Genomic DNA, 27,158 nt, shown 5'->3' on the forward strand with positions numbered 1-27,158 from the left:
AAATTATTATGCTAATACCCCCCAAAAAAAATAAAAATAATAAAAATAAAACGTATGGTAAGAGAAAGCGACAGCACGGATTAGGAAAATGACAGATGCTGGTCCTGATACATTTTGCATTGCTATGTTGTTGCCTTTGTACGACACTTTTGGTGGCCAGTATCACATACACAGATACCGGTTCAATCAAAATACGTAAGTGGAATAAAAGTAGATCGGCGTGTATTTCTGAAAATTTTATAGAGCGTTTCGGAAAATGCACTAGTAAAATCCCGTAGGTATAAGGAAATGGAAAGTGGTAGGGGAGAAATTAATGTAATACCATAATTATTAGCCATAATCGCTCTGTTAAAAATGGCTAATTTGCAAACGGGTCATTGCCGACACGAAATTAGCGCAGCAACGGCAGTGAGGGAGTGGGGGAGAGAGAAAAGGAGGATTGAAGAAGGGGCGGGTAAAGACAAGAAGTGCGGTAGTATTACATCACATGTAATTGTTTGTCCAAAAGTCTAAATGAATATGGAGTGCGGGTTATTGTTTAGAAATGGGCTCTTGTTTGTCAGAAATTAGGATAGTGCTTAGTTGTAGTATGGCTAAATTGGGATTGGAGCAATCTTTCTTTAGCACCGGTTGTTGTAATTACTAAAAGGGATAATAATTGCAGAAACCTTCTCCGAAGTTTCTCGCATTAGCACTCATCTCCCATTTGGTTCCTAAAATGGTACTCACCTCCCATAGGAGGAAATTGGACCTATTGCTAAAAAAATAGTTATATGAATTTACTTTTATACCCTAACTAATTGCAAAAACTTAACGAACACATCTTCACTTACTAGAGACAACTTTATCTTATTAGCGTACACTTTCTAATTACTTGTAATTAGATTTATCTCATGCTCAGTAATTTTTAGTGATGTTTATTGGTGCTAATAACATAAATATATATATTAATTAACTGATTGCTCGGTGATATATATATATATATATATATATATATTTGGTGCTAATAACATAAACAATCGTGTTACCCCGCAAATAACTATTCACATTGCTAATAGAGAATTTTAAGAGTGCGGTGTATTATTTATAAGTTTTGCTGCAAGAATCCGGATATATAGTCGTTTAACTAGCCATTGGCATCCAGCGCTGCTTCATGTTTCATTGGTAAATTTCATTCGATTGCACTTACACCTCTTGAATTTTACCAATTCTTAATAATTTTTCACATTTTGTCATTCCTCTGTTAATACAAATTGGCAAGCAGCATGAATTACAAATATGGTACAAATTTTTCATCTTACCCCTTAAACACAATTTTTTAATGGTAACTTTTCTAGCATGGACTGAATTTGCAACAAAATTCTTAAATTCAAGGGTGATCACTGCTATTTTCTAAATCATAAGAGAGGTGAGTGTTAGTGTTAGAAACCTCATGGGAAGTTTATGCAATTTACCCTTACTAAAAGGAACGCTAACAATAATAAAAAAAAAAATGGGAAATTGATGGAGATGGGGACAAAGGGAATTAAATTGTGGGATGATGGTGTGTGAGTAGAGGATTTGTAGATGGAGGAGCAAATGGTGCATGGACAGCGGACAGGAGGAGGAAGAGAGGCATCTGGCCATGTGGGAGTTGGAAGACAAAGGGACCCACCCACCCCCAAAATGATGTATGGAAATTTGCTAGGCTGGCATCACTCACTTGCCAGATCACAGCCGTAGACGGCCTGTCCTGGGCCCCCTACCAACCTTCTTTTTAGTTTTTTCCCTCTCCCCAGCCCTGACTCTTTTGAGTCCCGACCCCTGACTCCTGAGCTGAGAGCCTTCCTTCCTCAGGCTCGGGCCCTGGCCCGGGCCCACGCTCTGCCCCCGCTAGCCGTGCTTGCCTGATTTTTTCTTTTCTTTTTTTTTTAATTTTTAATTTTTGGTTTTCTCGCCCTTTGACAGTGCCCGCACCTTCCTCACTCGTATCCTTCGCTCCTTTCCTGTCATTGTTTTTGTTATGTTGTGGTCATCTTCCTTGGGCATTTTGTACGTCTTCGGCATCTTAACCTACTCAAATTAATTAATGTAGAAGATTAGTAATTGGATTTTTCCTAACAGTTAATTTACTGCATGTCAATGCAAACAATCACATTTATAGCACTTTCTACATTTAAATATTATATATATTTAAAAAAAAAATTTATTACTAAGACCCTCCTTATGAGTACCTGTTAGCCAAATAGTCCTCCTCCTTATGCAGCCCCAGCCAGAACTTCTTATCGGATAAATGCCCAAAAAAGACGTCTCACTCGCAAACCTGTTCCAGTTAAACTTCTACTCTTTTTTTTAATACTAAAGATACATTTTCATTTTTAAATTTGATTACTCATAAGTAGTATTTCAGTATTTTGTTTCAAGTTACTTATCGACTTCATATTTTTTTTTCTTTTTTTGTTTCTTCTTTCTTAATTTCTTTTTCATTTTTTGTAGCAGTTGTTTCTTGTTAACAGGGGCAGAGCCAGAAAAAAATCTTAGTGGGGGCAAAAAATAACACTAAAATTTTTTATTTATTCTTTTTCTAATTTTTTAAGCAAAAAAAAAATCTCATGCATAAAATCACCATTTCACAAGTTAAAATATTTATTAAATAACCCATTTATTAGTTATTACATTAACTAATCAATTTTTAAATTTCTTTAAAATAGTAATAGTCTCATGCTCTAGAAATATATTTGCAAACAAATTTAAATAATAATAATAATAAGTAATTGTTTAGAACCTGATTTTGATGGTCTCCTAAAGTTGGTGAAAAGAGCTGCAAAATGTGGCAGACCCAAATTCTAGAAGATCAATTGATTTTGGTGCAATCTCTAAATAGGATGAAGTGATAAAAAATAAAAAATAAAAAGAGTAACAAACATTGGTTGTGGAAAAAAAAAAATGGCTCTCCTATGTATGTTGGAGAGTGGGGACAATCGAGAGCCAGATGAGGAAAGGGAAATTGGGGAGTGGGGATAAAGGAAGTAAATGATAATTGGATAAAGTGATAAAAAAAAAAAAAGTAGTTGGCTTGGATGTGAAAGAAAAAGAGCCGATTGTGAAAGGAAATGGGGGACCACAGGAGTAAAAGGAACTTGGGGAGTGGGAGACCAAAAGAAATGACTGATATAATTGGTACTTTGACCTGTTGGTGGGAAAATGGGAACTAGAGGAGAAAATGAATGATATAAATTTTGTGATCCATTCTTTCACATTTTTTCTAAAACAAATTCTGCAGGCACCTTTAAAACTATGTTAAAATTGTAGATACATTATAGGAATTTAAAGGGGCAGTGGGAGCCTGTGCCCCCACTTTAAATCCGCCCCTGCTTGTTAATGCATTCGTTTGAGAGTACATGACATTAGGCTTTAGGCTCCCCGTTTAATTAGGAAAAGATAATGTAGTAAGTTGATCAGAACAGGCATTATGCATGCCAAAAACAAACGTACCTTGGGATGCTTTAGGTCCCATTTTGGGGTTACCGCGTTTTTACTATAGAAGGACAAAAGCAATCCCATGTGTTTGGTGAACAGCATTTATTAAATTTATGGGTAGAATTTTTAGCCAATGAAACATATATTCTCCATTTGGATTGGTCATTTTTTCAAAAACAATGCTACGATAATACCCAATAATTCAAAAAACATCTCATCTTTCAAATATTTCAAAAAATTTTATAGTAAATTTTTTTCATATACACTGTTATAGTAAAATTTTTTAAAAACACAGCTAATCCAAACGGATCAGTTTTAGAGCAAATTTTGTGTTTCAATAAATAAAAATTGAAATTTAGACATTACCAAATAAAAAATACTTGTACAAGTGTACACTCAAACAATATGATAAATAATTAATAAATACTTTGATCAAATTTTTATTAATTAAGTACTTTTTAATGAACTATAGCAACCTTAAACGGTCCTTAGCATGCAAGTAGTTGATCAGTAGTGAGTGTGTTTGGATTGTAAGTTATTTGAGATATTTTTACTGTAGCACTTTTTGTGATGTGATGTATGTGAGATAAAAAGATAATTGGGAAGATAAAAAAGTGTATTAGAAATTGTAATGGTGATGTAAGCAAATATATTTGGGGAGATATTTTTACTGTAGCACTTTTTGTGATGTGATGTATGTGAGATAAAAAGGTAATTGGGAAGATAAAAAAGTGTATTAGAAATTGTAATAGTGATGTAAGCAAATATATTTGGGAAAATAACTTACAATCCAAACACACTCACTAGTGTTATTAGGGCTAGGGCTGAATAGAGTTGCTAACTTTTTTTTGAAATTCTTAAGGCGGGAGGGGGTTCACCCGATTGATATTATTATTATTATTGATTGTGCGTGGTGCTCCTTTTATGAACTGGCCTGCTCTGGTTATGGAATTTTATACTCATTGATTGGGATTGATTGCTGCTGGAATTAACTGCCGATCTTGACTGCCACCTACCAATTCGCTGTAATTCACCCCAAACAGAGCATCAAGCGGTTTGCCCTACCAACTGGGGCACGCTCTTCCACCGCATGATTCCATTTCAGCATGCACTATTTGGTCCCTTGTTCTTTTGTTCGTTATCTATACGAGTACTTGTTTCTTTCTTCTAGATTAAATTTGAAAAATGGCGTATGTTGTTATAGGCTTTTTTTTTTCTTTTTTTTTTTAATAGTCTAGATAACGGTAAACTATATAAAACAGATAGAGAAACGTAATATAGTGACTATAGATTTAATTTTATCATTTTTTATTTTGTGAGTTTAATATAAATCGAATCTCTTGTTTGAGATTCCACTAGTCAAATCGGTTAATTCCAGTTGATTTTCAATCACGGTGAGTAAACAACTCGAGCTTTTATAGGTTAGGAAGGAATTTGGATGAAGGATACGGTGTTACTCTCCAATCTTACAATGAAAGACAGATTTCATCTAAAAATGTTTCTTAATAGATCATCTAGAAATGTGAATGAAAAAAATTTACCAAGAAAAATTGATACGCTCGTGAATACATTTTCCAACCATCTTTTTATCTTATCCTTATAATAATTTTTCTACAAAAAAAATTAGAAAATGCAATCCAAACATGGATAATGATTATCAGGAATACACGCTAAGAATAATTCAAACAAATTATTCGAGCTCTAGTCAAGTACGGATGCCCAATCCTGCACCTAAAGAAATTTAGGCTACATGAATGCAGGAATCTCCTTATCCGAGTGCTGCAATGTGGTATTAAACCTCCATAGGTTCACGCATGTAACTCAAAAAATATATATATTAATCTTTTATATACTTACCGTGCATATAGTGATATCACTATTTGATACATGATAATCTATCTAAATTTAAATTTAAAATCTAAATTTTGCTCACGTATCATGTATCCAACCGTGATAGTGTATGCACTGTCAGTGTATATAATATTTAATTTAAAAAATATCTAGCAATATTTCATAAGACTGTATTTAAAATATTATTTGAAAGTATTACGCGGATAAGATATTATTTAAAATAATTAATCTAGCACTCTTTTTGGTCACGTATCATATGCAAAGACATATAGATTGATAAGAGGATAAGAAGGTGATTAAAAATGTGTGCGTGATACAAGCACAAATATTTTTCCAAATAATCATACATCCAAACTAATGACAAGTCCGGTTTAAGAAACAAAAAACTCAGTGAAATCGGTATTTTTCTAATCGTTTTGTTGGTAGTTTCATGAGATTGATTTGAATGTTATTCTTTTTTAGTGGTTTTCTAAGAATACCGTCTTCTTATTCTAAATTCAAGCAAATCTTTAAACTTCAAAAAATAGGGTTTTTTGTTCTAACTAAAGATGTAATATATAATTTGCTAAATAAATGGATTTCTATCAAAAAGTGTATATATGCATGTGTGTGTGTGTGTATATACCCATTAAAGAATAAAGAAAATACTCATAGTAGAAGCAATCAAGTTGAAGATGAAGAGTGCCGCAAAATAAGAAAAAAAAAGAATGGTTAAAATGGTCGTTAAATTGTTCAAAATGGCAATAATTGATCACATTTTTTTTTTTGTTTTGACATGACAAAAAATATTCAATTCTCTAGAACGAGTGTTTTAAATCAATCTCTCATCAATTAACCGAAATTGCCCAAATTACGAGCAAAAAATGTCCAGATTACGTCATTTTACTCTCTTTCCCATTCCCGCCATAGGAGCATTCTCCGCCACTTTATTGCCACCTCATCCTCTTTTCTTACCTCTGCAACGTTTCCCACGGTCCTACCACTCACTTCTCCCCTACTTTTACTGCTCGCTACCTTTGCCCCTCTCTCCTTCTCCCACCGCTCTCCAGCCACCCTCACTCCCCTCTTCTTCTTCCGCTCTCTTTCCTCCTCCTCCTTCTCCTCCTTTCCAATCAGTTCTGAAAGCCATCAAAAGAAATCAAATTCGAAGTAATTATCAGAATTTTGCTGAAAGGGGATAGCTCCAATAGTAGTTTTTTTTTTTTAAATTTATTTAACCAATTAATGGTGTGGGGAGGGGTAATCTTCTCAATCTCAAATAGCCTTAGGATCTCCAATGGGCTTGCACGACGAATCAGAGTCCAATGGGCTTGCACAACGAATCCGACCTATGGCATGGCTTTTTTACTAGCAACCCTCTTATAAGATCTCTAGCCGAAAATCTGACGACAAGAGACTGGAAATTGTAGGGGCTGCTCGACAACATTGAATAAGGTCGCTCGATTCCCAGATCCCTTGAAGGGAATCTTACCAAACAATAACTCGTAATGGAAATTTCCAAAAGTCCACCAGTCTATAGCACTGCCATGCCCTTCTCCATTGATAATTTCAGGTGCAAGATACTCATGGGTCCCAACAAATGACATTGATTGTGTTCCAGTTGGCTCAACAATGAGCTGTGGGCTAACATGGTTACCAATTTCGTTTTTGGGTTTCTTTTCTTTCTCTGATTTACTTGAAAAGATTTGATGAGGAGAGGAGAGGGTGCAGTGGCGAGGTTGTACAATAGGGACGGTGCGGGGGTGGTGGAGAAAGAGGAGCAGGTGGAGGAGGAAGGGATGATGTGGTGCTTTTTTTCTTCCTAAATTAATTACGTTGACCTCATGTAAAGTTTGGTTAAAATACGTGTTAACCCCTAAAGTTTGATTTTTTTTTAATAAAAAATTTGTGTCAATTAGAATATGATATTTTTTACCGATAATTTCAGAAACCATCATTGAGATTTTTGACAATTTCGTTGTTATTTTCTAAGATTTTGAAAATATTACTTATTTCTTATCTAAGTCATTTGGGGTTCATGGATGGTCAAATAACTTTATTATCCCTGCAACTTGGGAATATATACTAAATTAACCATGATTTCGAATATAAAAAATTTTGAAAATCTTGAATACCAAATTTTATAACGATAATTGTTAATACTTTAAATTTCTTTTTTATATTTTAGTAGTTCTTGTAATTTCCTTCTCCCAAAAGAGATTAAAATTCCTATTGAGATATTATTATTTCATAAATTTTTTATAAGAATAACAAGCTGAATATAAAAATACACAAAAAATAGAGTAAAGTATTAAACTATGTTTACAATTAGATTTTATTACGTTATAGATAAAACGTAACTGCACATAATCTATTATTTCATTTCTTTTCCAATTTGTTTTTTTTTTCTTTTCTTTGTATGTATAATCGAAACACGGTGGTTGGAAACAATATTTTCTACTTTGATTTATTTGCTTTTCCATTAAAATCATATCTTTTCTATTAAGCCAAACATTACTTGATAGTTGTTATTTTTTTAATTGCAAATTATGAAAATTTCTTGTTAACCACGTAAAATAATGGATCCTATAATTTAAAGAAATATTTCAAAAAATATAACATATTTTAGCATTTTTTTTTATCATTTGCAATCTATTTTGATATTTTTTCCTTGAAAAGTCCATACTTTGTTTCGTTCAATTCTTGTTCAAAATCTTTCGAATTCTAATACTAAGAGTCTATGAAGTTTACATGTAAATCTTGATTCAAAATTAACAAGTTTTTTTGTCCAATAATTTTATTTTGCTGTTTTATGTAGTTCTATGAAAAATAGTCATTGTTACTAAATTCTACTGTACTCATGCTAGAGTTTAGTATTTATTTTCTATTTTTAACTAATATTCCCTTTTAATTATAAATCAACCAACCAGTAATAAGTTGAGGGGTACTTTTGGCATGAAATATTCTTCTCGCTCTTGAAATCATTTTTTTATTGTTACTTTTTTTTTAATTGGGCTAATATGTTAGAAGAACATTAGTTTTTAAGGAAGGTTAATGATATTTTTAAGAGAGAAAAGTGAAACTTCATCTCAGCAGAAATCTTCATGTAAAGATTGTAATTGGGAGGATCAAAAGCCAATTTCGATCTTTTGTACGATGCCATGTGTTGTAAATTCCAATTAATGATCATTTATCATGCCATAAATTCATCTTTGTGATTTTATCTTAGAATAAAATAAGAAGGTGGGATAGGAAAGGAAAAAGTCAAAAGAATCGAAAGGTCAAAAAGGGTATTTTAGAGAAAGGCTTTGACCATTTTATGATCATTTGGAGAAAAAAAAGATATTGCAATTCTTTTTTTTTTTAGCTTCAATCACTAAAATGAAGTTTATTGTAGAAAAAAGAAAAGGGTAGGAAGAAAGAGACAAATAAAATAGAGGAAAAAATGGGGGAAAAATAAAAGGGACAATAAAAAAAATTAGAATAATCGAGGGTTGATTTTATCCAATAGGGAATAAACTAAGATAGAAACAAAGGTAGGAGATAAAGTGAGAAAAGGGTACACTTAAGGAAATTAATTGTGATTAACCCTTTGAATAATTTAGTCACCATTTTAGCCATTTACTCGAGGTACACAAAAATAATAGACCAATCAGGATACACGTTTATGCAATCGTGAGGAAAATCGATATGGGCCATCCGGCCCTCCGCACAGACACAGAAGACCTGCCCGTCTTCTCGTCCAAACCGAAAGAACTCAAAGAAGGTTTGGGCATAAACTGGCATTTAAAAAAAAAAAAAAAAAGGCGGATTCCGGGTGGAGCAAGTGGGTCAGGTGCTCTAAGTTCGAGTTCCCCGATCCCCATTTTTCTGACTCCCTATTGGGATCCGTCACCGGCGGCTTTTGTTTTGGCGACTTCAGGTTCGTTTTCCTTTGACTAGACTGCACATCATAGATCCTCAGTGGACATTAATCCGTTTCTTCTTCTTCGTCTTGTGCTTGTTTTCTCTTTCTTCATCTTCATTGATGATTGAGTAGTCTTTTATCCTAGAAAACCTAAATCTTGCTGCTTCGAACAATGGCGATGTTGGTAGCGTCTCGTCGACTATCCATTGGATCAAGGACTGTGACGACGTCGCTCTTCAGATGCTTTTCTACCTCTTTTAGGGAGGAAAGAGACACTTTTGGGCCCATTCTCGTTCCATCTGACAAGTCCGTACTTGCTTCCCTTTCTCCATTTCCTTTAGGGGTTTACATACTTAGTACTAGGTATTTTGCTTTACTATACGGTATATTATTCTCGGTTTCTGCGGAAATGTATCTTTAGTTTTTTTTTTCTTAATTATTTTTTATGATAACCCATTGGGTTGGACTGGGGACCTGCGTTCTCGGATTAGGGTGGCGCCTTGGTCCCTGGCTTCAAGGAGCCCACACCCTCTTGGTTTGCTGCAAGCCTCCTGTTGTCAAATGTTAGAGTGCTGATTCACAAACACCACATGCAGAGTCATTTGCAAAGATGAACACTTGCATAATTCTTGTAAACCGCTTTTTTCCCCCTCTTCTGATGAAAATGGAGAGACAGTACAGACACCAACCCTAATATATTGGACTTGAAGTCTCTGGAATAGCTTGCTTCATTGTAGGTTATCACATGGTCAAACCAACTGTTCTTTCACATTGGAGGGGGGGGGGGAGGGCGGTGTGGGTTCTTTTCGCATTCTCTTCTCTTGTTGTTTGGCTCCTTATTATAAAACTGAGAAAACTGAGATTCTTTTGCTTGCAATATAAGCTTCAATTTAACATCTTTTGGGGTTTCCGTAGGTTGTGCCAGAGTGAGTTGCTTCTCCTTCTTACAAGGGGTATGGGGCATTTGATATTGCTCTAAATGTTCCAAATAAATTGAACATCATGCAGTCCTCCTTTTGACTCGTCAAATAGCATAGAGTTTCTCTGTATGTGCTTGATATGGCAAAACTAAAGATCTGTGCTACTGTCTGTGCTTCAACATTTACTGCATGAATTACCATGTAAAGTTCCAGTGAACCAGCTCAGAGACAAATTTATTTTCAATGTTTTACATTTATTGGCAATAATACTGATGCTAAAGGTTTTCCAAGTTCCATCTTTCATACTTTCTTCTTCTCTGAACGATCGTAAGACTTTTGTTTTCTTATTGATGCTATTCAGATTGTGGGGAGCTCAAACTCAAAGATCACTTCAGAACTTTGAAATTGGTGGTGAGCGAGAACGGATGCCTGAGCCAATTATACGTGCATTTGGCATTCTTAAAAAGTGTGCTACCAAGGTTGCTTATCATTTTGCACTGTTTCATCCACTTTAATGTTTCTAATTCTGCTGTCATGCACTTCTCTAAATGAATTTTTGCATAATTGTATTGACACATTTAATGTCCGTTTCAAAATGAAAAAGGAAGGTCAGAATTTGACACTGATTGTCTAAGCGATTTGGGTGATCAGCCCACTGGCAGCCTTTGCATGAAGATTGATTAATTTCTGTGAACTGAGTCACGCATCCTTGCCGATTTTAATTCGGTTGCTGACTATACAATGTCGAATTTGTTGCATTTACAGGTGAATATGGAGTATGGCCTTGATCCTGTTATTGCAAAGGCAATAATGCAAGCTGCGCAAGAAGTTGCAGAGGGGAAACTAAATGATCATTTTCCTCTGGTGGTTTGGCAAACTGGAAGTGGCACTCAAAGTAACATGAATGCCAATGAGGTACCTAATACTTAGTCACCTTGTGAGTGATGATTTGTTTTTGATTTGAAATGCATCTGCTGCTACTCTGTCTTTGAGCATCTGGAATAACTTTGCAGAATCTCAAGTGTTCTGATTGTTCTATTCCTTCTTCTGAAGGTGATCTTTAATCAGGTTTCAGCTGACTTTTACAGGTTATTGCAAATAGAGCTGCTGAAATCCTAGGGCACAAGCGTGGTGGGAAGTTTGTTCACCCAAATGACCATGTGAACAGATCTCAATCTTCAAATGACACCTTTCCAACAGTAAGCCTCCTGCTGGAACATTTCACAAATTTTAGTCATTTGTGAGTGTGAACTTATTTATCTAGCTTTCATGCTTAACTTGTACACTAATTGAGGCCACTAAAAAGTTGACATTTGTCTAATGTACAGGTAATGCATATTGCAGCTGCAGTGGAAGTAAATTTGAGATTAATACCGAATCTCAAACAGTTGCAAACGAGTCTGCACTCAAAGGTTGATGTAGTGTTTATTTATTATTTACTACTTAAGTAAATTTAAAGCTGTTGGAATTCATTGTAAAGCTGCCCATGCACTTACTTAATCTAAAGATTTCTAGTCATTGAAGAATTTAAATAAGAAGTTAATTTTGAAATTTGTTGGTAAATCTCGAAGTTTTCCACTAGGGTGGCATGCAGATGCACTCATCTGTGTGTCTATATCCGTCTTCTCTAAAATTTCTTTTAGTTCCCGTTTTATGAAGACTTCATGCGTTTATATGGATCACTTTTATGTTTGTAATTTTCCTCTCTACTTATCATATGATTTCTAATCACGTTTCAAGCTTATATTGGTTAATAACGGCTTGTATATTTATATTGCTTGTACTATTCAACTTTACCTGTAATTTTAATACTGTTTTCCTTTTTGTTCTTTATTAGTCGATTGAATTCAAAGACATAGTTAAAATTGGGCGTACGCACACTCAAGATGCTACACCTTTGACACTTGGACAGGAGTTTAGTGGGTATACAACACAAGTAAGATCTTTCTGCCTCTTGTCGTGTAATAATGGTTGTGATTAATGTGGTAAATGGAATGGCCTCCCATGACAATTCCCTTCATCATAGGAACTCCATTTTGTCTATTAAATGATACTGACTTTTGCCTGTCTGCTCGTTCCAGTAGTTTTTATTCTGTGTGTAGATTCTCAATTATAGTCTTCGGATAGGTAAAATTTCATGTTAAGATGGATATCTTGCCACCATAATTAGTTTAAGGCTATCTCTTCGGTATGATATAAAGTCATGTTTCTTCAACTTAAGAAAGTGTAGAGGGATCCTTGTTTAGGTGACAAGTTTCATTGGAGTTCCTTGTACTTTTTTTTATTATTATTTTTTTCAAATTCTTAAGTGTTACTAATCAGCTATGGAGTACTCATCCTAGCTGCATTCCTAATTTTAGGTGAAGTATGGGATTGATCGAGTCTTGTGCACTCTTCCTCGTCTGTATCAGGTTGCGTCAAACTTCTGTATTTCCCCTTCCTCCTCCCTACCTCCCTCTCTTTGTCTTTGACTGGGAACAGGAACGTCTTTTGAACAGCTTGCACAGGGAGGCACTGCTGTAGGAACTGGTTTGAACACGAAGAAAGGGTATGCCTTACAGCGTGTGGTGAAACATGTCATTTAATTTCCAGTCACCTGTAAACTTAATGCAGCTTTATGAAGTGTGGATAAAGTGAATCTACAAATCCATGACTGTTGTTCAGGTTTGATGTGAAAATTGCTGCTGCTGTGGCAGAGGAGACAAAGTTACCATTTGTAACAGCTGAAAACAAGTTTGAAGCACTTGTAATCTCTTGATTCCCATGGTGCACTATGTATTTGCCTTTTGGCTCTGATAGCATTAGGTTCTTTTAGTTATTTATTTTTATATACGTCACTGTGGTGTTTGGTAACCGCCTTAATTAAGTGCTTTTTCTATCAAGTTTGTTTGATAATTGGATTTGCTTATATCTGAATACATTAAGGCCCATTTGATTTGTATAGAAAATTGTAAGTGAAAGTTGTATCACTTAATTTGCTGAATTGTTGAACTAGTACAGTAATATTTACTCAAAAGAATTATCCAACGCTTTTATATTTTCACACATAGACGTACTTTCTCACAGGCACACTTCCACACACACATTCTCTCTCTTGCCCTGTCTCTCTCTCTCTCTCACACACACACTCAAAAACACACATTTTATTCTATAACATACTGAGACATAATCTCTCTGTTAAAGACACAGCATACATTTTTCTTTTCTCAGACACATTTTCACACATAAACAAACAGAAATACACTTTCCATAGTAGCATATGGTTTATTAATGTTAAAAGGTAGTATTTTAACATAGTATCACTATTAACCTATATAATATGTATAGAATGAAATATTTCATTTCAGTACTTGCATTCAGCTGATTACCAAACAGATTTGACTTTATGGATTCATCGAATTAGGACTACAGCTACTGCAATTAAGTTTTAGTCTTCAGATTTCAGAGTTCAGTTTTAGTTTTATCAAACGCCCTCTAAAATCTTTTAGCTGCTCGGTCTTTTACTTGCAGGCTGCTCATGATGCATTTGTTGAAACTAGTGGAGCCCTAAATACAGTTGCTACTTCTCTCATGAAGATTGGAAATGATATTCGTTTCTTGGGAAGGTAATGCTTCTTTAAAGATTATGTTACTGTATACATTACAGTTTTCTTGCTAACTGTACAGTAAACTATATTTTCCTGTTACAGTGGTCCACGGTGTGGTCTGGGCGAACTTATTCTTCCTGAAAATGAACCTGGCAGCAGTATTATGCCGGTAAGGTCTTTGCGTCTTGCATGTATTTGAGGTGACACATGCTGATCAGTGCATGGTACATGGTATGACAAGCAATTTCTGTCCACTGATTTCTCCTGATTTTTATTCTGAACCTACTTTGTTTCAGGGGAAAGTGAACCCCACTCAGTGTGAAGCCCTCACCATGGTCTGTGCTCAGGTATATACTTGTTCCTTTTCAGGTTGGAATGGAGAACTCGAGCATATCATTTACTTTTATTTTCCAGATTGTGTTTCTTCTAGATACCTTTGCTTGTGTACTACTACTCCATATTTGAGGAGCTGTTATTGTTATATAATTGAGAAACAACCGAAGGTGCTTACTTTAGAATACAGCTGAAAAAGCAAGGAAAATATTTGCTCATAAAAGCAGTCGATTGAACATCCCAATATGGTTTGATCCTTTAGATTCTTCTAATCTCTAATAACTTGCAGGTTATGGGAAACCATGTTGCCATCACAGTCGGTGGATCAAATGGCCATTTTGAGCTGAATGTATTCAAGCCTCTGATTGCCAGTTGTCTTCTGCATGTATGTTTTGATCTCTTGCTATTTGACAATATTGCTTAATTATAACTGTGAAGTAGCAAAACATTAAAACTTTAGTCTTTCTCACGAGTAGAAAGTCTTCCCACAATGTGCCTGCCGTGCAAAAATATTGATGAAGCAGTTCTAGAAATATGAGAGACAATGTAGGGTTTGGTTTTTTCCGCTCTTATCATATAGTAGAAGAATAGAGGTGATATGGGTTATGGAAGGATCCTTGGCTCGTTAAGTTTGTTGTGTGTAAATTTTGCTTCTTTTACGGCTTCAATTTCATAACTTTTGGCTTCCATCTCTGGCATACTTTTCACGAATATCTTCTAGATGTGTTATTATGAAACATAAACAGCCTTTTTGAGGCCACTCTTAACAGTCCCTGTGCGAATTGGAATTCTAAATGATCTTTGGTTCATCACATATCTGGTGTCTGACTCTTGTTACCTTTGATGTTCACAGTCTTTGAGATTGATTGGTGATGCATCTTCCTCCTTTGAGAAGAATTGTGTGAGGGGAATTCAAGCCAATAGGGAAAGGATCACTAAATTGTTACACGAGGTTAGTGAAGGCCTTGATGCATAAATGACAATATATCTGTTTCTGTGGTCATTAACTATTGACTTATTTTGCTTTTTGCAAACCTTGCAGTCACTCATGCTAGTCACTTCTTTAAATCCTGTAAGCTTCTTTCCTGGCATTGCTTTTACATTGTACTTGTAAATTCACTGACATGTTTTTAAGTTTTTGTTCTCTTAAATAATAACTTGTTGCTTTGTAACAGAAAATTGGGTATGATAATGCTGCTGCAGTAGCCAAGAAAGCCCACAAGGAGGGAAGTACTCTGAAGGTGAGAGTTATAATTCAACCGTGCAATCTGTTGGATTTCTTCGGGTTTCATTCTTTCTAGGAACCTCATGAGAGTATTGTTCCTGGAAGTTTGTTGAGAGTTTAGGTTGTCCACTTACAGAGGCAATTTATTTTTTTCAATTACTGTTTTATTGAAAAGAAAAACATGGGGTTTGTTTGGATAGAGTATTATTTGGAATAATTACTGGAGCACTTTTTGTGATGTGATGTATGTAAGAAAAAAAAGATGATTGAGTATAAAAAAAAGATTGGGTTGGAAAATGTGTTTATGATGCAAGTTAAATATCAAATGAGTTTTGTGAATGCGAATTTGACCGAGCTTTGTGTTTCACAGGAAGCTGCCTTAAATCTGGGAGTTCTGACCTCCGAAGAATTTGACACACTTGTAGTGCCAGAGAAGATGATTGGTCCCAGCGACTAAGTTGCCACGGAAACCAAACAGCTACTCGGAACTGGGACAGCTAACTTTTTTTTTTTTTTTTTCTATTGCAATAATGGATCGGGAAATGCGCTGGCTCTGTCTGAGGTTTTCTCATTTCGCTCTGTTTTATCCGATTCTAAGCAGTTCTTTATCAAAATTAATAGGAGGCGAAAAGTTGGGAAAGCCTGTATACAATTTTGTAATGGAAGGAGGGAATAATAGGGGGATTTATGAGATGCAGAGGCAACGAAATGCGTGTGTGACGCGATAATGGCAGTGTTGCAATTGCGCAAAGTTGTAGTTGTCACTCTGCGAATTCATTTACTTGGCGACTATGGAACTATAATTGAAATTATGGGCAGCTGCTGCTTCTAAGGGTCCGTTTGGTTGGACTGAAAATATTTTCCTAGGGAAAATATTTTCCATCGAAGTTATTTTCCCGAAAAATCACTTCCTTCCCCATAATTTTCCAGTGTTTGGTTATTAAGTGAAAATATTTTCGAAATTCCTTTTTTCATAATTTTCCGGTGTTTGGTTTGTCAATGAAATATTTTCTGATATGTTGCAAATATTTTTCTACGCTCAAAACATTTATTTCATTACAAGTTAATTTTAGTTTCTATCCATTATAATCATATTATCATTTCTATAAAATATTTATTCATATTACACCGTGAATTCTTAAATGAAATTATTTATGTTACTAATGAATTGGTTGGGAAAGAAGAGTTAAAAATCAAACGAAAACTAGCTGTATTATATAACCTGCATCATAAGATAATTAGCAATTCTAGCATCCATAATAAGTGTCACACTCGTAATACAATTCCAAGAATCCAACCAAATTTGATAATTAGACAATGAAACATCAGCCCTGCATATCTGATTACAAGAGAAAGGGGCTAAACTACCCAACTAATTACTCAAACTAAAGTTCGCACACATGCAATCTCTTTCCTGGCTCTAATAAGGCCAAACACATGATAGCCATCTTCATATATACAGCATCACCCTCTGCAAAATGTAAAACACAGACGGGTAAGTGACTTTTCATAAAAATAAAGCCATATCCCAAAGCCACCAAAATAATAATTACAATTAAACAAGCAGAAATTTCCATTACGCCATCCCAAAGCCACCATGACAGCACTCAGAATTAAGTTACCAAATAATAACTTCTCTGATGGAATTACCAATGAGCACTTAAATGGAATACTAGGCAACCATTCTGAGTAACAAAATGAAGAAAATTGCAAACACCACCTTCACCTACCAACAAGCTTCTAGCAAAAAGCTTGCACGCAACAAACAAAAATCAGACAGAGAGACAAGAACGACCTTGGGGCTCTCAGACTTTCGACAATCCGTATTAGAACCATAATTTTCAATCTCAACACTCCATAAATCCTCGACTATTATATAACCATTATTACAGAGTCTTAAAAAAGAAGAATATCATTCTGGATCAGCTAAACAAACAAGAAAAAGCAAGCAAATAACAGGCTTCATTATAAACACATTACCATAAGCGTGTAGAATCCTACAAACTAATTATTATGACAAGGCAATTGCATAATTCAGTTCACGTACTTTATTCGACGCCCCAATCTTTCTTGAACCTCTCAAGAGAAATCAAACGAAGTCTTTGACTCTTCGCCATAAATGCTTTTCCTAGCTTCTCATTTTGCACCAAATGCTAGAATACCAAGTCCAGAAATTCTTCGCTATAGCCTTCTATCTTCATAAATCTCTTCATGTAGTTGGTTAACATCAAGCTTGTTTGCACTAATTTTGTTCAAAGCAGCTGCCACTTCTCCAAGGTGCCAAGAAGTTGGTTGGTGCATTGTGGCCGGGGTTAGAGGTGGAAGGATGGACTGGAGACTGTAGTTGGTAAATTAGAAACATAGCAGACAGAAGTGTCTTGGAATCTCATGACTTGGGAAGCTGCCCTGCTTGTGTTCAAAAGGAATAGGCTAGCACTTGGTCTACCGATGTGCTTTTCTTTTGGAAAAAAAAAATAAAGTTCGTTGGGATGTAAGTCTACCAATGTGCTTTTCTTTTGAATCCAATAGTTCTAATACCATTATTTGATTAAATCCACTACAAGTAGAGTCAAATCAACAATTATAAATACAAATGGTGACTAATTAAATAATGCTGGACACTTCAGGAAACAACTTTACTGGAACACTCAAGATCAAAATTAGGATATATGTTCCCTTGCAAATCTGACAGGGTTCAGCACCCACATTTTCTCACACTTTTGCTGTAAAAGTAGACACTTTGCAATTTCTCCTTTGCAATAAATGAGATTAATCAAAATCATTCTAATGGCAATGTTGCATTATTCAATTAATAACACTTTCTCCCCTGAAGTTGGACCTCAATAACACTTTAACACTAATACTTTGTATATTAACACTTATAGCCTACCATCAACTTTTTAACGGGTAAAAATAATCTCATATTCTGCATGAAGAAATTATCTGTAACATATTTAACACAATTTCAAGCAACTCTCCACCCCAAATCTTTAAGGATAGTCGGAATTGCAAGTTCAAGTTCCCAATAGAGAAAAGCCAGTGAAATTAATAATCAGATTCCTAGAATCACAAAACCCCCAAAATTCAGCAGCCAAATTGATTCATTAGCATCAATCAAACCAAATGTAACCCTAATCAGGTAAGAACAAACTAAAACAAAAGCAACCCACAAAAATTCATTCAAATCCAACTTGGAAAGGAAACAAACGAAATTTGTGTGCAACTGTACATACAGACGCAGTGAAGGTGTTTGTGCGTGAAGACGAGAAATTGAGAGTTAAAAAAACCTGTAATGAAGACGAGATAGTGTCGCCGGAGGAGGTGATCGCCACTGAGGACCGACGCCGGAGGAAACGGGAATGGGGGTTCTTCGGGAATGAAAGGGAAAAAAATGAGAGAGAGAGAGAGAGAGAAAGAGAGAGAGAGAGACGGAGAGAGAGAGAGAGAGAGAGAGAGAGAGTTGCCGGAGTAGTTTACCTGATGAGATGCCGGGAATGAAAGGTATTGTCAAGTAAGCCTTGCGATGTCGAAAGTCCTTGCGAGGCTGAAAGGAAGGCTGCGGAAAATAACTTCACAAGAGAGGCTAAGGAAGTTATTTTCCATCTATGGATGTAATTTATTTTCCGTCTGAAATTATTTTCCCCAATTATTTGGTTACCAAACATTGGAAAACGTGGAAAATGTTTTCTGAAAAATGTTTTCCACCCAAACAAACAGACCCTAAATTCTCCACATTTTCTAGTCATTCGACATTGACGTGCTAACCTCATTCTGTTAGCCTTCGGGGGTGGGGGGGGGGGTGTGTGTGGTTTATCTGAATGCAAATATATTAATTTATTTGTATGTAAGATAAAATGATGATTAAAAAAATAAATTAAAAAATATATTTGTGATGTAAATAAATGACATATAATTCCTATCCAAACACAAATGAAAAGGAAAGGATGGGTGTCAAGAGCCTGAGTGTCATAAATGCTATTTCATCTTATAATCACTTTTTCTTTATTATGTATTGGAAAGTTATTTTTTATCAAAAAAAAAAAAAATTCTACGTTTTTTTTATGAACATTATTTTTTACTTCATATATTACAGTATACGACTCTTAACGCGATTCTTCATAAAAAGTTTTTTTTTTTCTTTTCAAGAATTTCATAGAATTGCAATCCAACCAGGGCCATAGTTTCTTCTCCAATCATGAGAAACAAATAGCGAAAACGTTGGGCGGCTAATACTTATACTACCACCTGGCGCGTGGATTCATTGAATTTGGAGACTCTCTCGCACTTTTGTCTTCGTGCTTGCAGAAAAGGATACGCATGGAAGTTGTGAGTGGAAAAGATGGTCAATCTTGGCACCCTCTTCCTTTTGAATTGGACGAATCCATAAATTTTAGAGGGCAGATTACGTAATTCACTTTCGCTTCCGACCATTCTGGAAATAAGGTTGAAGGTGATACTTCCATTCTTATCTCCTCCCTCGAAATTCTTTCTGCCATTTAATGCTCTACTTACTTTGTGTGCCAGTATTCAATATAGGATTAAGCTTTTCGCTCTTATTTCAGTTCGTTTAATGAGAAATTCGGGGAACACTTGAATTTGGGTGGAAATTAGTCCTATAAATTTTCTTGGGGAAATGCCTGCTCTTATTTTAGTTCCTTTTAATGAGAAATTCTGGGAAAACTTGGATTTGGGTGGAAATCAGTTGTTTCTTTAAAAAATATATATATTCATGGCCACTCAGAGTTCTTTCTACTTGCCTGGCTTCTGCTCTGTCCAGCATCGTACTAGAACCGATCTTTTAAGAGTATGGGTCTTCTCTGCAGATATGAAGAGAGTACTCGCAAAAAGATACTTGTCTTCTGTAGCATTGTCAAACTTCATACCTCATAATTATTTAGTTTATACCCACTTGTGTGGGATGTAAAGAAATATTTTCGTCATCTCTTTATTTATTTATTTTTTAGCATTTATCAGGTTTTGATGTTCATAGATCTTTTTGGACAAAGCTTTGCAGTATGTGCGATCACTTTTTCCCCCCTGAGTCTATAAATTATCAAGGGCGAAGTCATTATTGTTTGAGAAATGATGCTACAAAGTACAGGAGACAAAAAAAAAAAAAAAAAAAAAAAGATAAGGTAAAAAGCCTTTCAGGTTAAAAATGGAAAATAAAAATTATCCTTCATACTACTGTGAGTCAAGCACTAGTACTTTATCAAACGCAGTGACATGTTTTTTGGTATGATGGTATATCCCCTGCTTCTCCCTGATTTTTTGCCAGGTGATGATCTCCTGTGATTGTGTTGAGCCTCAGTGGGCAGCTGAGGAGCAGTTGTTAAATTTTCAGTATATTGCGGACCTTTTTATTGCATTTGCCTATTTCTCCATTCCGGTGGAACTTGTATATTTTGTCCAGAAATCTGCTTTCTTCCCTTACCGATGGGTGCTAATCCAGTTTGGTGCATTTATTATTCTCTGTGGAGCATCCCACTTTATAAGTCTGTGGACATTCTCCGTTCACTCTAAAACTGTTGCAGTAGCCTTGGCAATAGCAAAAATGTCCACTGCGGTTGTGTCATGTGCTACTGCACTGATGCTTGTTCATATTATTCCTGATCTGCTAAGTGTGAGGAACCAGGAATTATTTTTGAAGAGTAAGGTTGACGAGCTGGACAGAGAGATGGGCATTGTTATAAAACAGGAGGAATCTGGAAGGCATGTTAGAATGCTAACTCACGAAATCAGGAGTACCCTTGACAGGAAAACCATATTAAGGACCACTCTTGTTGAGTTGGGTAGATGTTTACAATTGGAGGAATGTGCCCTGTGGATGCCATCAAGACGAGGTCTCAATCTCCAACTTTCTCATACTCTTAACTCTCTCATACCTGCTGGGTCAACCGTGCCTGTTAATCTTCCCGACGTCAGTGAAGTCTTCAATAGCGCTAAAGCAGTTCGTCTTCCACATGCCTGCCCTCTGGCCAGGATCAGGCCTGCATTTCGAAGATATAGTGCCCCTGAAGTTGTTGCTGTTCGCATACCTCTTTTAAACATCTTGGATTTCCAAATCCACAACTGGCCTGAAGTTTCTTCAAAAAGTTATGCGCTGATGGTATTAATACTACCTATGAACGGTGTAAGAAAATGGCGTAATCATGAGTTAGAACTTATTGAAGTTGTTGCCGACCAGGTGTAGAATAAACTCAAATTTTCCTCATCAAGTGCCTTGCTGAAATTTTGGTATTGCTAACATGTCAATATATGTTCTAAGGGCCGTTACCTGGTGAAACAGTACAATGTGCACTTCTACAATTTTATAATTCGAGTTAAACTGATACTAATTAAGTTGACTAAGTTTTTTCTGCTGAACTGTTATGATTTGGTTAGGTTGCAGTTGCTCTTTCACATGCTGCAATTCTTGAAGAATCTATGTGGGCACACCACAAGCTCATAGAGCAAAATGTTGCTTTGAATTCGGCTCGAAAAGAAGCAGAGGCAGCTATCTATGCTCGTAATGATTTCCTGGCTATGATGAACCATGAAATGAGAACACCAATAAATACAGTTCTCTTGTTGTGTTCACTGCTCTTGGAGACTGAACTAACTCTGGATCAAAGGGTTGTAATAGAGATGATACTTAAGAGTTGCAATCTTATAGCAACACTCATTAGTGATGTTCTGGAGCTTTCGAGCCTTGAAGATGGCAGCCTCAAATTGGATGTTAAAGCATTCAATCTTCATGGTGTTTTTCGAGAGGTAGATAAATTTGTCTAGGTTGTTTTTATGTGACTCTGTTTGTCTGTTCCCCTTTTTGATGCAATATTTTAGTTAGTGAAGCTTTTGTGTCCTTAAACTGCAGGTTATAAATTTGATAAAGCCAATTGCATGTGTAAAAAAGTTATCGGTTAGTTTGATTTTGAGTCCAGATTTGCCTCTCTATGCTATTGGGGATGAAAATAAGCTGCTGCAAACAATATTGAATATTGTGGGAAATGCTGTTAAGTTTACAAAGGAGGGTTCTGTTAGAATTTTTGTTTCTGCTCCCAAGCTGAAGTACATTAGAGACTGGGAACTTTCGGAAGCTGCTTTTTGCAATGGCCAATTCTACTACTTACAAGTGCAGGTTGAGAATTCAATTTTCCTTTTGATAGGGGAAATTTCAGTATTCTTAATCAGTTTTATTGCTTGTCTTGTCATTGATGCACATGCCAATTGATCAGTCTGAATTTTGTGAAGGCATTGATGCACATGCCAATTGGTTTATTTGGCTTTGGCTGTCAGCACTCCATGTCTACACTTGATTAAAAATCATCACTGTGAAAAAACAGTTGTAACCTTTTGTTTCTGTGCCAATCCTTTGTCTTCACACATACTGTATGGTTTATTGAAAGGCCATACTTTAAGACTAGAAGATGGTTTCTTTTAACCAGTTAGGGTCTACTTTCATTATACTCTCGTTGAAGCATAGCCATTATTCATATCATTCACCGTCATGGTTGCTTGGTAAATATAAAACATAACGCTTTCCAAATATTTGCGTTGCAGGTTATGGATACTGGGCAGGGTATTGATCCCCAAGAAATTCCTTTAGTCTTTACCAAGTTTGTCAAGCGTTATAGTTCTTCAAGTCAGAGCGGTAGTGGTGCAGGTCTTGGCCTTGCCATTTGCAAACGGTATGCATGTGACTTGTTGATTCCAGTTTGTACAGTCCCCTGCAGGATCAGTCCATTGACGAATACCTGTGATATTTAATTGACAATTTTAGGCTTACAAATCTAATGGGAGGCCACATCCGGATTGAGAGTGAAGGCCTCGGCAAAGGCACCACAGTTACATTCATCGTCAAACTTGGGATCTGTAAACCCAAATGAAGAGGTAACCTTTTGAAATCAGGACTACACAGAGATGCAGCCAAACTTTCCCCCTTGTGCCGACTGTTATAGCAGAGATAATGATCAAAATAAGCTTCTTTGGATTAGCTGTTTTTTAGAGTGTTTTAATTGTTTTTTGAAGTGTTTTTGAAATATTTTACTGTAATAATATAAGTGAAAAATTTTTACTGTAGATGATGTTATTTTTGGTGTTTTTAATGTTACTTTTTGTGTTTTTGAAATTATTTTTGATATTTTTGAGGTTATTTTTATTTGTGTATTATCGTAACAATTGTATATGAAAAACTTAGGTTGTGTTTGGATTGCATTTTTCGTCATTTTTCATGGAAAAATTACTGTAGCGATTTGATATATGTGAGGAAAAAAGGTGATAGGAAAATGTGATCACGGAAAACGACAATATTTTTCGACGGAAACAAGCAATCCAAGCAAGGCCTTATCTTTTAAAAAATGCCCTATCCAAACTCTGCCAAAGATATTTAAATCCCCTGCACCATTATGAATAAGCTTTCAAGATGAGCGCTCAAATGGATTTCTATCGTTGAAGCAAAACCCTGTATGGTAATGACTAACCAAAAAGATTCTCTCCTGATCAGTGGGAAAGAAACTTTTCCTGCCCGGTCGCCATCGTGTTGGCTTAATTGGATGACTTTCTCATGAGACTATTTTCACGCTAAAATTCTCGGAGAAAGCTTCCAGGCAAATAAACCTTTCCGGTAGACTTCCCCGAAAAAATGGCATTTGGGTAGTGAGGGCCTATGGTTCCCAAGACATCCTGGGGCGGCGATCGAAATCAAAGCTAACCAAACCACTTTGAACCCGGAAAATTTAAAAAAAAAAAAAAAAAAAAAGCGCAAAGAGAGACTTTTCCGGCTTCTACATTTAACTGCGTGATTTACGATTTACACCTAGGCATCAATACGTGCATAGACTTGGCTTGAATGAAAATTATTATTTTTACAGCAATATAGCCTATCATCCCTTAAACCCCTCTTTCCCAATGCATCCGCACCCAATTGACATGAAACCAGGTCACTTGAATTTAAGAGCCTTGGTGGAAAAGCTAAACCGAAGTGAGGACGTAAAGAAACCAAGCCACAATTGGTGCATAATATTAAGATACCAAAAACTCCTTCCATCTGAATCTGCGTAACAGAGTACTTTCAAGAAAGAAGGGCAAAACAACAGTCAGTAGCCAATAACACTAAATTGCAACACTATGAAGGACTTAACGATGATACAGCGCAACAAATGCCCCCCTCTTCTCTCATTCAGTCACTTCTTTGATTTCTTCGATACCCTGAACATTAACAGAGCAATTCAGACAAAAAATTCATTAAAGCAAAAATCAGTAACAATGTATCGAGTGGATCAGCAACAATGCACTTACTGAGCTGTTTGTGCTGGAGGTACTGATACTGCTGGCTGAACAGGTCTCTCTCCAGGCCCCTGTTTTATATGCATGCAAAACACCCTTAAAATTTTTACTGATGCATAAAACTTGTGCAGTAATGATAAATCAAACTACACGTGTCCAATTCTTTTACATGATACAGGGAAAAACACATGGAAGCACTATTATGTAACATGTACGGGTATGTAATCATTTCAAGATGCACCAACAAAGAAATCCACTCCAAACAGTTCCTGAATCTATGGTACTGATAAATCAGGGAGAAACAGCCAATGGGGAAAACAATTAGGCAATATCTAACCTGGGCCAAACGTTCCTCCCTCCTAGCAATCTTTCTTTCTCTGCTTGCCTTATTCTTTGCTCGTTTAGCCTCAAACTGATCAGACAAGGTCTTCTCTCTAGCCTTCTCAGCCTTGGACTTGTGGATGCTCTCCATTAGCACACGTTTGTTCTTGAAAACATTACCCTTGACCTTCATGTACATGTCATGATACATGTGCTTGTCAATCTTCTTTGACTCTCTGTACTTTCTAAGCAAGCGCCTAAGCACTCTCATCCTCCTCATCCAAAGAACTTTTGTAGGCAACCTTGCCTCCCTTGTACCCTTGCGCTTACCATATCCAGAGTGGCGGCCCTTTCGCTTGGCCTCTTTCATCCGGCGAGCACGAGACCTTGAATGAATCTTGGTAGGCTTCCTGATGATGAAACCATCCTTCACCAGCTTTCTTATGTTTTGGCCTGTATTTAACCAACCAACAGCAACATAAATCTATCAATTCTGGTGAAGTTGCTCTCAAAATCAACACAAAATAGCAATTACAAAATATGTTACAAAACAAAACCTATCAGAAACCTTGCAGTCAGTTCAGTTTAGTTGAACAATAGTTTTTGCATTGTATGAATTTGAAACCCCTAGCCCACCCGGCATTTGCAGGACGAGCGTTCATGTAGCTCCCGTAGGAGGAAAGTAGTTTTTTCTTTTTGGGGTGCTAAGAAATGTAGTCTAATCCGATCTATTACAAGTCCCTTATTGCAAGTTCAATCTCCATCACAAAACCTAGAAAACTTACAGGTAATACTTAATCCTTTTTACGCCATTTATGGCTATTTAGATGGTTACAATATAGAAACCAAATGCACATTGACGCATGATCATTTCTTTGAAACTTCTATGCCAAATGAAAACACCACAGTAACCCATAAAACAGCCAATACAGATAGGACGCAATTACTCCTAGGTAAGAAACAAGGCACTGGAGAAAATAGTGAGCATAGAAGAAGATCGAGCGAAAGGATGTCTCAGGCATCCAAGGAAGGAATAAAAGCAGCATAAGCTATGAGGTAAAAGCTCTTAGGCGGCCACTGCGAATATTTTCAGAAACAAGCCTTCCTAAAGTTAGTCGAGACCAACAACAAAGCCTCATGACAATCCCCCCCCCCCAAAAAAAAGTGAAAAAAATCTTTTTTTCACATTTAAGTTAGTCGATGCTTATGACTTACACATAAATCCTTACTCCTATTTGAATAGCATCATTATCCCCTCGCTAATAGTAATACAAGCCAAAAGTTACCCTAAAGCAGTCGATTGATACAATCAATCAATATCAAGACACTGAAACACTAGGAAAGAAAACACTAGAGAGTAGATGATCAGCCAAGGAGAGTGGAACAAACTTACGAGAATTGGCCATGGAGATTTCGTTGACTTCATTGGGGTCCAGCCAGACCTTGCCTCTGCCGCACTTGAGGACGCTGGCGGCGAGCCGCTTCTGAAGCTTCAGCGACACCATCCCTTCGTCGGTCGGTCCGTCTCCTCCTCCTCTTCTGGCACCTGCTCTCTGTGCCTACTAAGCTAATCCTGCCAGAAAATGCTGGGTGCGGCGAAAATGAGCTAACTTATATCACTCGATCGTAGCCGTAGGGTTTCTCTTTTGGGCTTTTTTTGCTTTTGGGTCGCCTTTGCTTAACCATCCTCCAGGCCCAAGTTTTAGATTTTCGGGTCGCTGAAGGCTGATTGGACGGATGCTCGTTCTGTACCATGTGTACTGGTTATTTCCAGCCCAAACGAAGATAGTTCGGACTTCGGTGCTTCGTCCAATTGAGAGAATAGTAATAAAGTGATGGATAGTAATTTTCTTGTTTGGAGTGAGGATGGAAAGGAAAGGAAAGGAAAGGAAGGAAGACGTCACAAGTAAATTAGGCAGGGAAAAGGAAATTACCCCCTCCTCATCCTTTCCTTTCCAAACGTAAAACAGATTTGATCCCTCATGCTCCTTTTGTTTCCTCCTATTCCCTCAATCAAAATGATGCCTTAAAAAGAAAACAAATCTTCCATAATAAGTACTATTAGTTGCTCATAAGGAGTAATTAACCATAACCCGCTGACTTCCAAGGGAAAAGGTAATCCAGTAGTGGGGTCCAATGACAGAGCCAGCCGTCAAAAGTCCAGCTCTTAAGAATTGGGCTAATTACTCAGATTACGGTCGAGAAAGAAAAAATTTGGACGTGTACCGATCTGACAAACTTCTGGTACAAATCTATGGGTACCGGGCCGTGTCAGCCCGGCACCCAAACTTCATCCAATTTTTTTTTTT

General features: G+C 36.4%; 3 protein-coding genes and 1 long non-coding RNA gene across 11 annotated transcripts; 2 read left to right on the forward strand and 2 right to left on the reverse strand.

Moving 5' to 3' along the window:
• The first annotated feature begins 8,968 nt into the window (after positions 1 to 8,968).
• Positions 8,969 to 16,098, forward strand: LOC113735349 (fumarate hydratase 1, mitochondrial). Of its 5 annotated transcripts, none has more exons than XM_027262367.2 (18): positions 9,060 to 9,211; positions 9,342 to 9,502; positions 10,478 to 10,595; positions 10,882 to 11,031; positions 11,205 to 11,315; positions 11,445 to 11,528; positions 11,954 to 12,052; positions 12,477 to 12,527; positions 12,615 to 12,664; positions 12,781 to 12,862; positions 13,627 to 13,721; positions 13,806 to 13,872; positions 14,000 to 14,050; positions 14,326 to 14,421; positions 14,890 to 14,988; positions 15,079 to 15,108; positions 15,212 to 15,277; positions 15,632 to 16,098. In XM_027262367.2, exons 2-18 carry the CDS (start codon positions 9,369 to 9,371, stop codon positions 15,716 to 15,718), a joined length of 1,470 nt encoding a protein of 489 aa, XP_027118168.1. In that variant the 5' UTR covers positions 9,060 to 9,211; positions 9,342 to 9,368; the 3' UTR covers positions 15,719 to 16,098. The 5 variants fall into 5 exon arrangements, with proteins under 5 accessions (XP_071922965.1, XP_027118168.1, XP_071922947.1 ...); XM_072066846.1 differs by having other exon boundaries at positions 9,069 to 9,211; positions 9,342 to 9,559; positions 15,632 to 15,875; XM_072066852.1 differs by having other exon boundaries at positions 9,070 to 9,211; positions 9,329 to 9,559; positions 15,632 to 15,875.
• Positions 16,099 to 16,447: 349 nt separating this feature from the next.
• LOC113735341 (uncharacterized) lies at positions 16,448 to 19,032 on the reverse strand. 2 transcript variants are annotated; one of them, XR_003459568.2, is made up of 4 exons: positions 18,739 to 19,032; positions 18,549 to 18,629; positions 17,309 to 17,719; positions 16,448 to 16,732 (listed from the first exon to the last, which is right to left on the reverse strand). It is a non-coding gene; the product is annotated as an uncharacterized lncRNA (long non-coding RNA). The 2 variants fall into 2 exon arrangements; XR_011821809.1 differs by lacking the exon at positions 17,309 to 17,719 and having other exon boundaries at positions 18,739 to 19,021.
• Positions 19,033 to 19,227: 195 nt separating this feature from the next.
• Positions 19,228 to 23,322, forward strand: LOC113735324 (probable ethylene response sensor 1). 3 transcript variants are annotated; one of them, XM_027262345.2, is made up of 6 exons: positions 19,236 to 19,711; positions 20,540 to 21,448; positions 21,646 to 22,014; positions 22,118 to 22,381; positions 22,804 to 22,931; positions 23,024 to 23,322. In XM_027262345.2, the coding sequence occupies exons 2-6, from the start codon at positions 20,543 to 20,545 to the stop codon at positions 23,127 to 23,129; spliced, it is 1,773 nt and encodes a 590-aa protein (XP_027118146.1). In that variant the 5' UTR covers positions 19,236 to 19,711; positions 20,540 to 20,542; the 3' UTR covers positions 23,130 to 23,322. The 3 variants fall into 3 exon arrangements, with proteins under 3 accessions (XP_071922973.1, XP_027118153.1, XP_027118146.1); XM_072066872.1 differs by lacking the exon at positions 22,118 to 22,381 and having other exon boundaries at positions 19,228 to 19,711; XM_027262352.2 differs by having other exon boundaries at positions 19,234 to 21,448.
• Positions 23,323 to 24,232: 910 nt separating this feature from the next.
• Positions 24,233 to 26,443, reverse strand: LOC113735312 (large ribosomal subunit protein eL19y). Its single transcript, XM_027262335.2, has 4 exons — positions 26,243 to 26,443; positions 24,866 to 25,302; positions 24,541 to 24,599; positions 24,233 to 24,450 (listed from the first exon to the last, which is right to left on the reverse strand). The coding sequence occupies exons 1-4, from the start codon at positions 26,352 to 26,354 to the stop codon at positions 24,426 to 24,428; spliced, it is 633 nt and encodes a 210-aa protein (XP_027118136.1). The 5' UTR covers positions 26,355 to 26,443; the 3' UTR covers positions 24,233 to 24,425.
• Between the last annotated feature and the right edge of the window lie 715 nt (positions 26,444 to 27,158).

This window comes from Coffea arabica, chromosome 1e, assembly GCF_036785885.1.
Source record: "Coffea arabica cultivar ET-39 chromosome 1e, Coffea Arabica ET-39 HiFi, whole genome shotgun sequence".
Classification (NCBI taxonomy): Eukaryota; Viridiplantae; Streptophyta; class Magnoliopsida; order Gentianales; family Rubiaceae; genus Coffea; species Coffea arabica.

What these genes read in the sequence shown, in the direction of transcription:
- LOC113735349 (XM_072066846.1), top strand. Translation starts at nt 9,369, where the DNA reads ATGGCGATGTTGGTAGCGTCTCGTCGACTATCCATTGGATCAAGGACT. An exon ending in AAACGAGTCTGCACTCAAAG is followed by an intron (nt 11,529 to 11,953) that starts GTTGATGTAGTG and finishes GTTCTTTATTAG; the next exon opens with TCGATTGAATTCAAAGACAT. An exon ending in TCACTAAATTGTTACACGAG is followed by an intron (nt 14,989 to 15,078) that starts GTTAGTGAAGGC and finishes CAAACCTTGCAG; the next exon opens with TCACTCATGCTAGTCACTTC.
- LOC113735324 (XM_027262352.2), top strand. Translation starts at nt 20,543, where the DNA reads ATGATCTCCTGTGATTGTGTTGAGCCTCAGTGGGCAGCTGAGGAGCAG. An exon ending in TCTACTACTTACAAGTGCAG is followed by an intron (nt 22,382 to 22,803) that starts GTTGAGAATTCA and finishes TTTGCGTTGCAG; the next exon opens with GTTATGGATACTGGGCAGGG. An exon ending in GGCCTTGCCATTTGCAAACG is followed by an intron (nt 22,932 to 23,023) that starts GTATGCATGTGA and finishes TGACAATTTTAG; the next exon opens with GCTTACAAATCTAATGGGAG.
- LOC113735312 (XM_027262335.2), bottom strand. Translation starts at nt 26,354, where the DNA reads ATGGTGTCGCTGAAGCTTCAGAAGCGGCTCGCCGCCAGCGTCCTCAAG. An exon ending in AATCTCCATGGCCAATTCTC is followed by an intron (nt 25,303 to 26,242) that starts GTAAGTTTGTTC and finishes GGTTAAATACAG; the next exon opens with GCCAAAACATAAGAAAGCTG. An exon ending in GGGAGGAACGTTTGGCCCAG is followed by an intron (nt 24,600 to 24,865) that starts GTTAGATATTGC and finishes CATATAAAACAG; the next exon opens with GGGCCTGGAGAGAGACCTGT.